The 15,046-nt window shown below is 43.6% G+C and overlaps 1 protein-coding gene across 1 annotated transcript in view; it reads left to right on the top strand.

Moving 5' to 3' along the window:
- LOC126235282 (putative SLC9B1-like protein SLC9B1P1) overlaps positions 1-15,046 on the top strand; it is a 115,958-nt gene that overhangs the window by 56,037 nt on the left and 44,875 nt on the right. The window contains exon 6 of the mRNA XM_049944007.1: positions 6,287-6,462. Within this exon, the coding sequence (XP_049799964.1) occupies positions 6,287-6,462 (176 nt within the window). The remainder of the gene's footprint in view (positions 1-6,286; positions 6,463-15,046) is intronic.

Raw genomic sequence — 15,046 nt, 5'->3', positions numbered from 1 at the left:
GGAAAAGAAATCTCACAGGTCCACGACCTTCCCTACCTAACAGAAGAACCCAGGTTTTGACTTAGTTATTCCTACTCTCCTGGTCCACAATCCACAGTCGCTTTTTGGTCTTGTCAAGTAGCATTCTCCACAATGTTCTGTCGTTGGCCTCTCCTTACCTTGCTCCAAGTACATTGTACCTGAAAATCCTTGACCACCTTGTCTCTCCATCTTATTTTCGGCGTGCATAAAAGATCTTCTTCGTTCAGGTTTCTTGACACCGCTTCAGTATTGATCCCTCCTCTCATTTATAGACTTGGCCGGCCCATCACAGTCTCCCTGTCTAGGCTTCTGCAACAACATGTGGTTCATTATATATCACCCTGAGCTCCCTGTTATTTATTCTTCGCCATTCTTCTCCCTCACAGATTAGTCCAAATATTTTTTGCAGGATTTTGTTTTGAAATAAATTTATCTTTCTGTCTGCGTGCGTATGTATTCTCCATATTTCTGCCTCTCATAGCAATACTGGTCTGATTATACGAGGACTTGCTGAAAAGAAATGCTTCCAAAGCTTTTTGAATGCAAAAAAAATTATTAACATTCTACATCTTTATTCTTCATATCCACATATTTCTTTCTCAACGTAGTCGCCCTGGCGACGAACACATTTCTCCCAACGAGAGACCAGTTTGTTGATATTACCGTCACTGTAGAATGTTTGGCTTTGTTGACGGAGCCGCAACCACATCTTTGCTTGCACCATTTCATCACTATCAAGCGAAGTTCTCGAAAGTGTTCTTTAACTTTTGGACGCGAAGAAAATCGGATGAGGTTCAAAATGGCTCTGAGCACTATGGGACTCAACACCTGAGGTCATCAGCCCCCAAGAACTTGAAACTACTTAAACCTAACTAACCTAAGGACATCACACATAGCCATGCCCGAGGCAGTATTCGAACCTGCGACCATAGCGGTCACACGGTTCCAAACTGAAGCGCCTAGAACCGCTCGGAAAATAGGATGAGGCCAAGTCGAGAATGTATGGAGGATGATCGATGATAGTGAACCAAAGGCGTCGGATTGTTGCAGATGTAGCAGCGCTCGTGTGCGGTCTGGAATTGTGATGCTGAAGGAGAGGGTACTCCGTATGTGGACGAATTCGTGGTTTCAGTTTCTCACGCATCGACATAGTTACGTTACACACCGCCATGCTACACTTTACTATTCGGAGCCCTCTAGCGGCAGAGGGCTACAAGTATTTAGACATGAAGAATAAAGACGTAGAATTTTAGTAACATTTCCTTAATTTAAAAAAAGCTTTAAGAGATTTCACACGACAAATTTGGACGTATTACTCCTCAGCAAGAACTCGTAGTTTTATGTATCCATATTTTGGTCCTGCTTGAAAAGATTTTGAATGACAATAACTTATTGAGTGTATATGACACTCTGGATGCGGCATTGATCCTCGCTTCTATTTCTTGTTTCTCATCATTTATGTTGTTTACTACCACCCTCAGATATTTAAACTCACCTACTGCTTCAGACATGTAGTTATCAATCTGTAGAGTTTTCTGCTTTTTCGTATCTCAAGTTCGATTTAGACCAGAAAATATGGACTAGCCCAGCAGCCGTCGAACTTTGGTGCTCAGGAACCAGTATTGACATTGTGGGGTGACACACTCGTGCCGACGTTATTAGTACTTGGACATCTACATAAATTAGTATGTTATAAGACTCCAATAGATTAATTGTACAGTAAGGGCGCTATATATTGGCTGCCGGACACCAAGGTACTGATCGCTAAAAACCGACACCGTTCGGAATACTTCGTGTCGACTGTTCTACGTGTAAGATTGCAACTACCCTCAGCGACCCCAAAGTTGTGATACTATAATTGCCTGACGAAGTGTGGCAGATATGATCATCTCTGTAGTGCACATTCATAGATGTGTGTTATGTCCGTTTGAAATTTATGCCGTAGCAGCTGATAGGTACTAGACACACGCGGAGTTATTAGTTCTGGAAGGTAATAAAACATCCACCCTCTTACATCCTCCAAACCGGCAATGGCCGCGCCACCTACTCATCTGCCCCTGATATAAACTGCCATCTTGGCTTACTGCCCAATACACCAACATCAGTTAAAATTAAGTACATCTGAAAAAGTTACACTCTATTTTTTGTTACTGGGCGTAAAACTATACCTTTAAGAAGCTCTTAACGTTAGTTGACATTTTTTGATTCAGCTGTTAGTTGTTGGATGCATATTATTGTAAAATACGGCTAAGGTGCGCGTGGCGCACGAATACCTTATTCGGGCCACATGCGGCCCATGGGCCATAGTTTGAAGACCACTGGACTAAACTTAACAGAATAACAAAAAGCGGATATGTGGGCTCGTTGTACCGATGCCGAAAAGCACCTTCGCCAGAATGTCAATGTGAATTAAAAGACAGCCATCTGCCGTATTACAGCAGAACGCCCTTTATGGTGTCAGATCGCTAGCGAGAGCGCACCGCTAGTTCCTGCCACTAATAAGGCGAGTACACCGTTCGCTTGTTACATATTGCCGGCCGGGGTGGCCGAGCGGTTCTACGCGCTACAGTCTGGAACAGCACGACCGCTACGGTCGCAGGCTCGAATCCTGCCTCGGGAATGGATGTGTGTGATGTCCTTAGGTTAGTTAGGTTTAAGTAGTTCTAAGTTCTAGGGGACTGATGTTGCGTCCCATAGTGCTCAGAGCCATTTGAACCATTTTTGTTACATGTTTTTACGAGCTTCAAACAGGAGCGACTTCAGTAATGGATAGGAACTGTGATTGTTGTGTACAGATGCGAGCTGAGCTGGCGACCCTTCGCTCGTAGCTTCAGGCTGCGTTGGCTTCCGTCACACAGCTTGAGGCTGCTGCCAAGTGGCGTTATTGTGGGGGATCGAACGCGGGAATGCGAGGGACGTCGAGCACGTCACACGTGTCCTCCGATCGGTCCACAGCTGTGACCTCCCCGGGTACTGCCTGCACTGAGGTTGACCCTTCACACGTGGTTGAGTGGTAGATCATTCCAAAGTCTGGCAGGCAGCGAAAAACTTTCCGAGGGGCCGATCGCAGGGCCTCCCCGGTTTGTTTGACGAACAGGTTTCGGGTGTTATCTGTGGCTGACGATGTCTCTGAGCCGGATGCAGTCGTCCACCCCGTTCCAAAGGAAGCTTCTCGACCCGCAAGGTCTGGGCATTCACAGAGGGTGGGTTTGCTGGTAGTTGGGAGCTCCAACGTTAGGCGCGTAATGGGGCCCCTTAGGAACATGGCTGCCAAGGAGGAGAAGGAAGCCAGTGTGCAGTCCGTGTGCATTCCGGGGAGAGTCATTCCGGATGTCGAAAGGATGATTCCGGATGCCATGAAGAGTACAGGGTGCAGCCAACTGCAGGTGGTGGCTCATGTCGGTACCAATGACGTGTCTCGCTTTGGATCGGAGCAGATTCTGTCTAGTTTCGGGCAGCTAGCGGAAATGATAAAGACTGTGTCTTGCGTCCGAGATTACGGCGGAGCTCACCATCTGTAGCATCGCCGATAGAACCGACTGTGGTCCTTTGGTGCAGAGCCGAGTGGAGGGTCTGAATCAGAGGCTCAGGCGGTTCTGTGACCGTGTAGGCTGCAGATTCCTTGACTTGCGCCATCGGGTGGTGAGTTTCCGGGTTCCGCTTAATAGGTCAGGAGTCCACTACACAGGAGGCGGCTACACGGGTAGCAGGGGCTGTGTGGAAGGGACTGGGCGATTTTTTATGTTAGACGGTCTCTGGGAACCACGGAAGGGGCGTCCGTCTAAAAGTGGACAGGTAAAACACAGTAAGGTAGTTGTAGAAACGATTGGTATTGTAGTTGTAAATTGTCGTAGCTGTGTCGGGAAAGAACCAGAGCTCCAAGCACTAATAGAAAGCACTGAAGCTCAAATAGTTGTAGGTACAGAGAGCTGGCTAAAGCCGATTTTTTTTCAAACGATCTAACAGTGTTCAGAAAGGATATATTAAATACAGTTGGTGGTGGAGTATTTATTGCTGTCAGAGGTAGTTTGCCTTGTAGAGAAATTGAAGTAAATAGTTCATGTGAAATAGTATGGGTAGAGGTTATATCTGATAATCGGGCTAAACAATTAATTGGTTCGTTTTACCGAGCCCCCGACTCATAAGACATAGTTGCTGAACAGTTGAAAGAAAATTTGAGTCTCATTTCAAATAAGTACCCCGCTCATACAATTATAGTCGGTGGCGATTTCAATCTACCCTAAATATGCTGGAAAAATTATACGTTTAAAGCGGGCGGCAGGCATAAAATGTCATCCGAAATTGTACTCAATGCTTTCTCAGAAAATTATTTCGAACAATTAGTTCATGAGCCCACTCGAAGCGTAAATGGTTGCGAAAGCATACTTGACCTTTTAGCAACAAATAATCCTGGACAAATAGTGCTGTGACGAATACAGGGATTAGCGACCACAAAGCAGTTGCTGCTAGGCTGAATACCGTAACACCTACAACCATCAAAAGAGAAACGCAAAGTATATCTATTTAAAAAAAAGCTGATAAAAATGCTCTTAACGCCTTTTTAAGAGACAGTCTTCACTCCTTCCGATCTGATCATGTAAGTGTACAAAAGTTGTGTAATGTTTTCAAAGAGATAATATCAACAGCAATTGAGAGATACATACTACATAATTTAATAAGTGAAGGTACTGATCCCCCATGGTACACAAAACGGGTCAGATCGTTCTTGCAGAAGCAACGAAAAAAGCATGCCAAATTTAAAAGAACGCAAAATCCTCAAGATTGGCAAAGTTTTACAGAAGTTAGAAATATGGCGCGTACTTCAATCCGAGATGCTTTTAATAATTTGCTCAACGAAATTCTGTCTCGAAATCTGACAGAAAACGCAAAGAGATTCTGGTCATACATAAAGCACACCAGTGGCAAGACGCAATCAATACCTTCACTGCCCGATAACAACGGTCAAGTCACTGATGACAGTGCCACTAAAGCAGCGAAACTCCTTCACCAAAGAATACGAAGTAATAATTCCTGAATTCCAATGGAGAACAACTGCCAAGATGAGAAACATAGAAGTAGATATCCTCGGTGTAAAGAAGCAGCTTAAATCACCGTGACGAGTGACGGCACGGCTATATAAGCTTGTCTGGACAATTTCGGTCGATCCGGCGTCTTCTACTATGCCCTGGCCAAGTTTTCAGGTTGTTTTCTTACACTCCATATACAAAATTCGTTTGTTTGTGATATTCGTTATAGAGTCATTTTGTTTTACGTTTTAAATATTACACTTGCTTTATGAACAATTCTTTGTATCTTGTCGGGACGATTCCTTTGAAGCAGCACCGCCGATTTCCATCTTCATCCTCGAAACTATTCGAGTTTCTGCTCCGTCTCTAATGACCTCTATGTCGACGGCACGTTTGCTCTAATCTTCTTTCCCTTTTGTAGCTTAAATATAGGATTATATAGAATTTGGAATACAGTACGCTAACCAAATTCGAGGGTATGCTGAAATGTAATACCTCCGAATTTTTTATTCTGAGCAATTAAATGTCATGCATATTACGTGGTCGTCTTTTCCGCTTCGTTGAGACAAGCTGCAACCCTCTGCCGCCAGAGAGCTCCGAGTTGTAGTGTGTGACGTAGCTACGTCGGTGCGTGAAAGACTCCCACAAACCGGAGAGCATGAATTCGAGGAGTTCGCCCACACATGGAGCTGCTTGTTCTTAGTGTGACAATGCCACAACAGACACGAGTGTCGCGACTTCTGCAACAGTCCGACGCCTGGGGTTCACTGTCATCTACCCTCCTCCATAACGTCCAGACTTGACCCCATGCTATTTTCACGTGTTTTAAAAATTTAAAGAAGACATTCAAGGACTTCTCTTTCACAGTGATGAAGCGGCGTAAGCAGAGGTGAGGTTGTGGCTTCGTCAAAAAAGTCAGACTTTCTACAATGGCGGCATCAACAAACTGGTCTCTCATTGGGAGACACGTGTTCGTCACAAAGATGATTATGTTGAGAAGTAAATATGTATTCACGAGGAATAAAGATGTAGAATGTTAATGAAGTTTTTTTAATTAAAAGGATTTAACAGTTTTCACATAAAAAATTTGGTGGCATTACATTTTATCTTGTCCTCGTGAAATCAATATTCCACGAGCTCGAGTACAGCGGCCTAACCGCGCTACGTGTTAGTGTTGTTAGCAGAAACAGACGTGGGAGTTACAGCGATGTGCACTGACAGGCGTCGTCTGTTGGCAGAGCGGCGATGGCGGCGGTGTCGCCCGCGGTGGTGATCCCGTGCCTCTTCGCGCTGCAGGAGCGCGGCTACGGCACCAAGAAGGGCATCCCCACACTGGTGGTGGCGGCCGCCAGCGTCGACGACATCTTCGCAGTCTCCATCTTTGGAATCATGATCAACGTCATCTTCTCTGAAGGTACGACCGCCTCTGCTAAATTTTGCCATCGCAACAGGAAACTCCGCACGCCTGCGTCGCTTGTCCTCACTTTACCGCAGAAGACGTTCAAAATTTCGTGAACTGTTAGAAAAATCAACAAATGTTGGAACGAACAGAGGAAGAAAACAAACGCACAATAGAAAAATCCTGACAGACTGAAACTGAATGCTGAACTCTGACTTGAACCCATCTTTGTCATTGACGGACAATGCTCGCTCTTACCGACTGAGCTATTAAGGCACAACTAACAGTCAACCATCGCAGGCGGATATCCAGGATTCGATTCGGCGGGGTGGGGGTTACAGTTTCTTATTTTCTTTTCGTCTCTTCCTCCTCCCCCCCAGTCTACTTTCCATAACTTTTTTTTTTTTTTTAACGGGTCTCAGATGTCTATAACTTCAGTAGTAGCAACGACAATTCAAGGACAATCTTGTAACATTCTTCTCTTTAATTTTCTGTCTGGCATGCGAGACCATATGCGTTCTCTGTATTCCCCCACCAGTCATTTAAGTTCCTGGCTTTTGTGGACCATTCTCATTTTCTCAGGCCCTTTGCCTGCGTATCACTGTTGACATCATCCTCACATCTTGCCCGTGGCCTTCGTCGGCTCCTTCTGCTTACCACGAATCCTGATAGTGCTACTCGCGGCAGTCTTTCCTCTTCCACCCTCATTACACGCCCTGCCCGTATCAATGTTCTTTTCTTCATCTTTAGCCCAATATCACCTTGTGAGTGTAGGTCTGCCGATTCCTGGTTTCTTAAAATCGACCATGCCTGTGACTGGGTGTTCCTGTTGGGGCAGAACTTTTTTTTTGACGTCTCCCTCTCGAATACTAGCAGTGTTTGTTGATCTGTTTTCCTTAATTTAAATGTTTCAGAAAGATGTATAGCTGCTGGGAGAATTATAGTCTGGTGTAGTCTGATTTTAAAACTTATCGAAGTGCTCTACTGTAAAGCACGTCCTTAAGCCGAAAGATAATCTGTTTGCCGCTGCAATCCTTGCCTTACTCTCAGTTTCCATTCTGTTCTGCTCGCTACAAATGCTTCCCAAATGTTTAAACATGTCTACTCCTTTAAAAGAGAATTCATCAGCTATCAGTGGGGTGTGCTCATTGGATGCTTTCCTCACGTTCGTGTACTCACTTTTGACCTCATTAATTTGTAACCCTACTTTCCTTACAATATTTCTATAAGAAGTTGCAAGTCAAGTTTGCTACCACTTACTAGAAAACCGATTTATTATGTTATTACCCAGTTTTATTCCAGCTTGCTTTAATATCTGGTGTTCTCTGTCTATCTTTTCTGAAATTAAATTAAAATTTATTGGAGATAAGGCGTCTCCTTGTCTAAGACCGTTTCTGACTTCCAAATGCTCTGACATTCCAGTTGTGATCCTAACTAAATACACTTGTACTAGACGTATTAACTTGTGGAAACTGGAACTCTTTCAAGACAATAATAATAAACCGATTCCAATAAAATATACAAGATGTTTTAACACAATGTTAAAATTTCGTTCTCATCAGTGCTTAATACATCGCTTTAGCATAACGTCCAATAAATTTTAACTCAGATAAATGAAGCATTTGAAAAGCATACACTATGTGATCAAAAGTACCCGGACACCCTCAAAAACATATGTTTTTCATATTAGGTGCATTGTGCTGCCACCTAATGCCAGGTACTCCATTTCAGCGACCTCAGCACTCAGTAGACATCGTGAGAGAGCAGAATGGGGCTCTACGCGGAACTCACGGAATTAGAAAGTTGTCAAATGATTGGGTGTCACTTGTGTCATACGTCTGTACGCGAGATTTCCACATTCCTAAACATCCATAGGTCCACTGTTGTCGATGTGATAGTGAAGTGGAAACATGAAGGGACACGTACAGCACAAAAGCGTGCAGGCCGACCTCGTCTGTTGACTGACAGAGATCGCCGACTGTTGAAGAGGGTTGTAATGTGTAATAGGCAGACATCTATCCAGATTATCACACAGGAATTACAAACTACATCAGGATCTAATGTAAGTACTGTGGCAGTTAGGAGGGAGATGAGAAAACTTGGATTTCATGGTTGAGCGGCTGCTCATAAGCCACAAATCACGCCGGCAAATGCCAAACGACGCCTCACTTGGTGTAAGGATCTTAAACATTGGACGATAGAACAGTAGAAAAACGTTGTGTGGAGTGACGAATCACAGTGCACAATGTGGCTATGCAATGGCAGCGTGTAGGTATGGCGAATTCCCGGTGAACGTCATCTGCGAGCGTGCGTAGTGCCACCAGTAAAGTCGGAGGCTATGGTGTTATGGTGTAGTCGTGTTTTTCATGGAGGGGGCTTGCAACCCTTGTTATTTTGCGCGGCACTATCATAGCACAGGCCTACATTGATTTTTTAAGTACCTTCTTGCTGCCCGCAGCTCGTGGTCGTGCGGTAGCTTTCTCGCTTCCCACGCTCGGGTTCCCGGGTTCGATTCCCGGCGGGGTCAGGGATTTTCTCTGCCTCGTGATGGCTGGGTGTTGTGTGATGTCCTTAGGTTAGTTAGGTTTAAGTACGAGGGCGGTTCAGAAAGTAACCTCCGATTGGTCACAGTGCGGGTTGTGGGGGGAGTAGCGACGCCATCTGTGCGTTCACGCACTCAACAGGTCAGTCGGCATCAAGCCGTGGTCGAGTGAACGTCGTACCTGCGCTAGTTTAGTTTTTGTGGCAGTTTGAAATGTGTGCTGCAATAGAAAACCCCGCCAAATGTGAAGTGCGTGCTGTCATAAGGTTTTTTACAGCCAAAGGATATTCTGCAGCAGCTATTCATCGTGAGCTTTGTGCCGTGTACGGACCAAGAGTTATGAGTGAAGGAGTTGTCCGTGAATGGGTACGTTTATTTAAAAGTGGAAGAGAAAACGTTCATGATGAAGAGAGGAGTGGTAGACCATCATTGGTGACTGACGAACTCGTTCAGACAGTTGATGCAAAAGTTCGTGAAAATCGACGTTTCTCAATGTCGGAGTTGTCTGCTGGTTTTCCACAGATTTCTAAGACTCTCTTGTACGAGATAGTGACAGCAAGATTGGGTTACCGTAAGTTCTGTGCACGATGGGTGCCCAAAATTCTTACCGACCACCACAAAACTCAAAGAATGGCCTCTGCATTAGACTTTCTGTCACGTTATGAGGACGAAGGAGAACCATTGTTAAACAGAATCGTGACCGGTGACGAAACCTGGATTAAGTACGTGAACCCTGAGACAAAAGAACAATCAAAGATGTGGGCACATTCAAATTCGCCTACCAAACCAAGAAAAGCCTCGCAAGATTTTTCTGCCAGAAAACTGATGGCAACGGTGTTTTGGGATGCCAAAGGGGTGTTGTTGGTTGAATTCATGGAACGTGGTACGACCATTAATCAAGACGTGTACTGTGAAACAATAAAAAAGTTACGACGGGCTATACAGAACAAACGCCGTGGTATGCTGACTTCCGGTATCGTTTTTTTGCACGATAACGCCCGTCCTCACTCTGCTCGCAGAACAACGGCCCTTCTTGAGTCCTTCAAGTGGGACGTTATCAACCATCCACCTTACAGCCCAGACCTGGCGCCAAGTGATTATCACCTCTTCATGCATTTGAAGAAATGGCTCGGGTCACAGCGGTTTGATGACGACGAAGAACTCAAAGATGCGGTCACAGGCTGGCTCCAGGCACAAGCGGGTGATTTTTATGCAGAAGGAATTTCAAAGCTTGTGAAGAGATACGATAAGTGCCTCAATCGCTATGGAGACTATGTAGAAAAATAGTGCAAAGATGTAGTTGTAAGATGTATATATTAAAATATTTTTATTTAACTTGGTGTATTTTTTTAAATCAACCGGAGGTTACTTTCTGAACGGCCCTCGTAGTTCTAAGTTCTAGGGGACTGATGACCATAGATGTTAAGTCCCATAGTGCTCAGAGCCATTTGAACCAACCTTCTTGCTTCCCAATGTTGAGGAGCATTTCGGGGATGGAGACAGCATCATACAACACGATCAAGCACCTGTTAATAGTGTACGGCCTGTGGCGGAGTGATTGCACGACAATAACACCCCTGTAATGGACTGGCCTGCACAGTGTTCTGACCTGAATTCTATAGAGCACCTTCGGGATATTTTGGAACGCAAACTTCGTGCCAGACCTAACCGACCGACATCGATACCTCTCCTCAGTGCAGCACTCCGTGACGAATGGACTGCCATTCCCCAAGAAATCTTCCATCACCTGATTGAACGTATGCCTGAGAGAGTGGAAGCTGTAACCAAGGCTAAGGGTGGGCCAACACCATATTGAATTCCAGCATTACCGATGGAGGGCGCCAAGAACTTGAAAGCCATTTTTAGCTAGGTGTCCGGATACTTTTGATCTCATAGTGTAGTCCGAAAAGTTGAGAAATACAGGGCGGCTATAATTAAACTTCCGCTACTTGAGCCAGTGTACGCAGAAAACTATTTACCGTATGGGTACCCCACGTTACAGGAATGATGTTCAGACTGTGCGCTGAAGGATTTGCGTTGTTAGTGTCGTGACTTGTCATTAGGCGCCGGTACTGGTTCGGCGTCGTAGTGTTGAAACACAAGCATCAGTATACATTACAGTTGCATACAGTCAACATGGGCCTGGAAAAGGTGAGCAGGGCTTTACTCGTAAAGCTGTTTTACTAAAACAACAGTGCTGCTACACTTCACGAGCATCGAGCCGATAAGGGAATACGGAGAGGCTCTCTTTTCGAACAGGTGTTCAAGAACATGATCCGTAAGTTCGAACTAAATGGCGATTGGCGAACTGCTCCTCGGAGAGACTGGCAGTCAATTGTTGAAGAAGTTACTGTTGCCAAAATATTGAACACAGTGTACGATCTTCAAGCAGTGCACAAGGTGTATCACGAGAGCTGAACATTTCATGGTCCACCGTTCGAAAATTGCTGCGAAAAATTGTGAAATGGTATATCAAGTGTGGTCTCAGGCTGGGTTGTCACACAAGCAACGTTTGTAACCTAGAACGCAAACATTGCACGCAACTAACAAATTTTACGCTCTCACGTGCAAATTAAAAACAGTTTTTTAAATAGTTTACTTCTCTTCCGCAGGTCCTTACAGATGTTTCCACAATGTTTCATTGCCTTACGACCTCTAGTTTTTCATGGGGTCCCTCTCAAGTAATGAAACTGTAATTATAACGACCCTGTACATATGTCATGCAATTGATATAAGAACTACAAGGTCATTACATAAGTTTTGGCAACTATGATATATTGTGCGAACATGTGACACTACTGTAATCGCAGCAAATACATCCGAAAGCCTGCGGCACAAAACCGCAATCAACCGACAGATTGCGAGCGCATCCGAGGATAGTTCGGTACCAGCGCCTGAAACATTCAGCATGGGCATGGCGGTGCTGCAATATGGATGTAAGCAGAGTGGAACAGCGAGCATACGTGAAAATTGCCTTTCTCGCTGACAGAAATGCTGTGTCAGGTGGAACTACGATCCGCTGTGGGTAACGGCAAAAACTTCCGGCACTGGTGGATGCTGCAGTCATAATAACGCTACAGCCCACTCTGCAAACGTCATCAAGAACTGCGTACAACGATGGGAGAGGAAAATTCTCTCCCACCCACCCTACTCATCAGGCCCCAGTTTATGCGACTCTCGACTTCATTACGCAACTGAAGAAACCATTGCGTGGGATTCGCTTTGCAAACGGGGCGGATATGGTCACGTTATTTCGGCGACAGGTGGCACTCATTGATGGCAATGCCGATGGCACACAACACCTTCCCTATCGTTAGCAACGCTGTCTGGGTCCACTGACGGACTGTCTTTCTTATTTATTTATTTATTGTTCCGTGGGACCAAATTAAGGAGAAGTCTCCATGGTCATGGAACGAGTCAATACATGAAATTATGACACGATAGTAGAAACAGATAAAATGAAATACAGAAAACATATTCAGGTGACAAGTCGTAAGTTTAAATAAAGAAAATCAACAATGTAACACTGGAATTTGCTTAATTTTTTATCTCTTCCAGGAGCTTCTCGACAGAATAGAAGGAGTGAGCCATGAGGAAACTCTTTAGTTTAGACTTAAAAGAGTTTGGGCTACTGCTAAGATTTTTGAGTTCTTGTGGTAGCTTATTGAAAATGGATGCAGCAGAATACTGCACTCCTTTCTGTACAACAGTCGAGGAAGTGCATTCCACATGCAGATTTTATTTCCGCCTAGTATTAACAGAGTGAAAGCTGCTAACTCTTGGGAATAGGCTAATATTGCTAACAACAAACGACATTAAAGAAAATATATACTGTGAGGGCAATGTCAGAATTCCCAGACTATTGAATAGGGGTCGACAAGAGGTTCTCGAACTTACACCACATATAGCTCGAACAGTCCGTTTTTGAGCCAAAAATACCCTTTTTGAACCAGAAGAATTACCCCAAAAAATAATACCATACGACATAAGCGTATGAAAATATCCGAAGTAGACTACTTTTCGTGTTGAAGTGTCACTTATTTCCGATACTGTTCTAATGGTAAATAAAGGAGCATTTAGTGTCTGAATAAGATCCAGGACATGGGCTTTCCACAACAGCTTACTATCTATTCGGACGCCTAGAAACTTGAACTGTTCAGTCTCGCTTATAATATGCCCATTCTGTCTGATCAAAATATCGGTTCTTGTTGAATTGTGAGTTAGGAACTGTAAAAACTGAGTCTTACTGTGATTTAGCATCAAATTATTTTACACAAGCCACGAACTTATTTCATGAACTACATTATTTGATACTGTTTCAATATTACACACAAGATCCTTCACTACCAAGCTGGTGTCATCAGCAAACAGAAATATTTTTGAATCACCTGTAATACTAGAAGGCATATCATTTATATAAATAAGAATCCACAGTGGCCCCAGCACCTACCCTTGGGGAACGTCCCACTTAACAGTGCCCCGTTGGGACTGAACTTCACTACCACTCTCAATATTGCGGAGAATTACCTTCTGCTTTCTGTTCTTAAAGTAAGAGGTGAACCAATTGTAAGCTACTCCCCTTACTCCATAATGGTCCAACTTATGCAGTAATATTTTGTGGTCAACACAGTGAAAAGCCTTCGTTAAATCAAAGAAAACACCTAGCGTTCGCAACCTTTTATTTAATCCGTCCAAAACCTCACAGAGAAAAGAGAATATAGCATTTTCAGTTGTTAAACCATTTCTAAAACCAAACTGTACATTTGACAGCAAATTATGTGAATTTAAATGCTCCAGTAACCTTGTATATACAACCTTCTCGATAACTTTAGCAAACACCGATGGCATAGAAATAGGTCTAAAATTGTCAACATTATCCCTGTCTCCCTTTTTATAAAGTGGCTTCACTACCGAGTACTTTAATCGGTCAGGAAACCGACCACTCCTAAAGGAAAAGTTACAGATATGGCTAAGTACTGGGCTAACATACATAGAACAATAGTTCAGTATTCTGCTAGATGCCCCGTCATATCCATGAGAGTTCTTGGTCTTTAGTGATTTAATTATTAACTCAATCTCCCTCTTGTCAGTATCATGGAGGAGCATTTCAGGTAACAGTCTCGGAACACTTTTTTCTAAGAGCGCAATATGATTCCCTGTTGGGACTAGGTTTCTATTTAGTTCACCTGCTATATTCAGAAAGTGATTATTAAATACTGTACATATATGCGACTTATCAGTAATACGTACATTCCCATTACGCACTGATTCTATATCCTCGACCTGTCTCTGCAGACCAGCCACTTCCTTTACGACTGACCTTATGGTTTTAATTTTATCCTGAGACTTAGCTATTCTATCTGCATACCACATACTTTTTGCCTTCCTAATAACATTTTTAAGCACCTTACAATATTGTTTGTAATGGGCTGCTGCATTTAGATCAGCTTTCCTAAACAGTTGATGACTATATTTAACACGTGTTGCAGCTAAAAATCTTTTAGAGTTAAAATTTGTGCATCATGGTCTGAAAGGCCATTCACCTTTTTGCTGACAGAATGCCCTTCTAGTAATGACGAATGAACAAAAATGTTGTCTATGGTTGTTCTACTGTTCCCCTGCACTCTCGTTGGAAAGAACACGGTTTGCATAAGATTATATGAATTAAGGAGGTCTACCAGCATCCTTTTCCTTGCACAATCACTTACACAATTAATATTGGACACCACGTATAACTAACTTTTTGTATTTCCTATAAAGTGAACCAAGAACCTCCTCTAGCTTTAGCAAAAATGTTGTGATATCGGAGTCTGGGGATCTATAAATAACAACAGTTAGAAGTTTAGCTCCATTAAATTTAACCACACCTGCACAACATTCGAACACCTTTTCAGTGCAGTACTTTGAAACATCAATTGACTCAAATGGGATGCCGTTTTTCACATACATGGATACTCCCCCACACCGCAAAGAGCTCCTAGAAAAGCTGCCAGCCAACCTGTATCCTGGTAAAGGAAGCCTCTGAATTATCTCCTTATTTAAGAAGTGTTCAGATAT

This window comes from Schistocerca nitens, chromosome 2 (assembly GCF_023898315.1).
Source record: "Schistocerca nitens isolate TAMUIC-IGC-003100 chromosome 2, iqSchNite1.1, whole genome shotgun sequence".
Lineage (NCBI taxonomy): Eukaryota > Metazoa > Arthropoda > Insecta > Orthoptera > Acrididae > Schistocerca > Schistocerca nitens.
The sequence above is the reverse complement of the archived record's forward strand: the minus strand, read 5'-3'. Positions and strand labels throughout refer to the sequence as shown.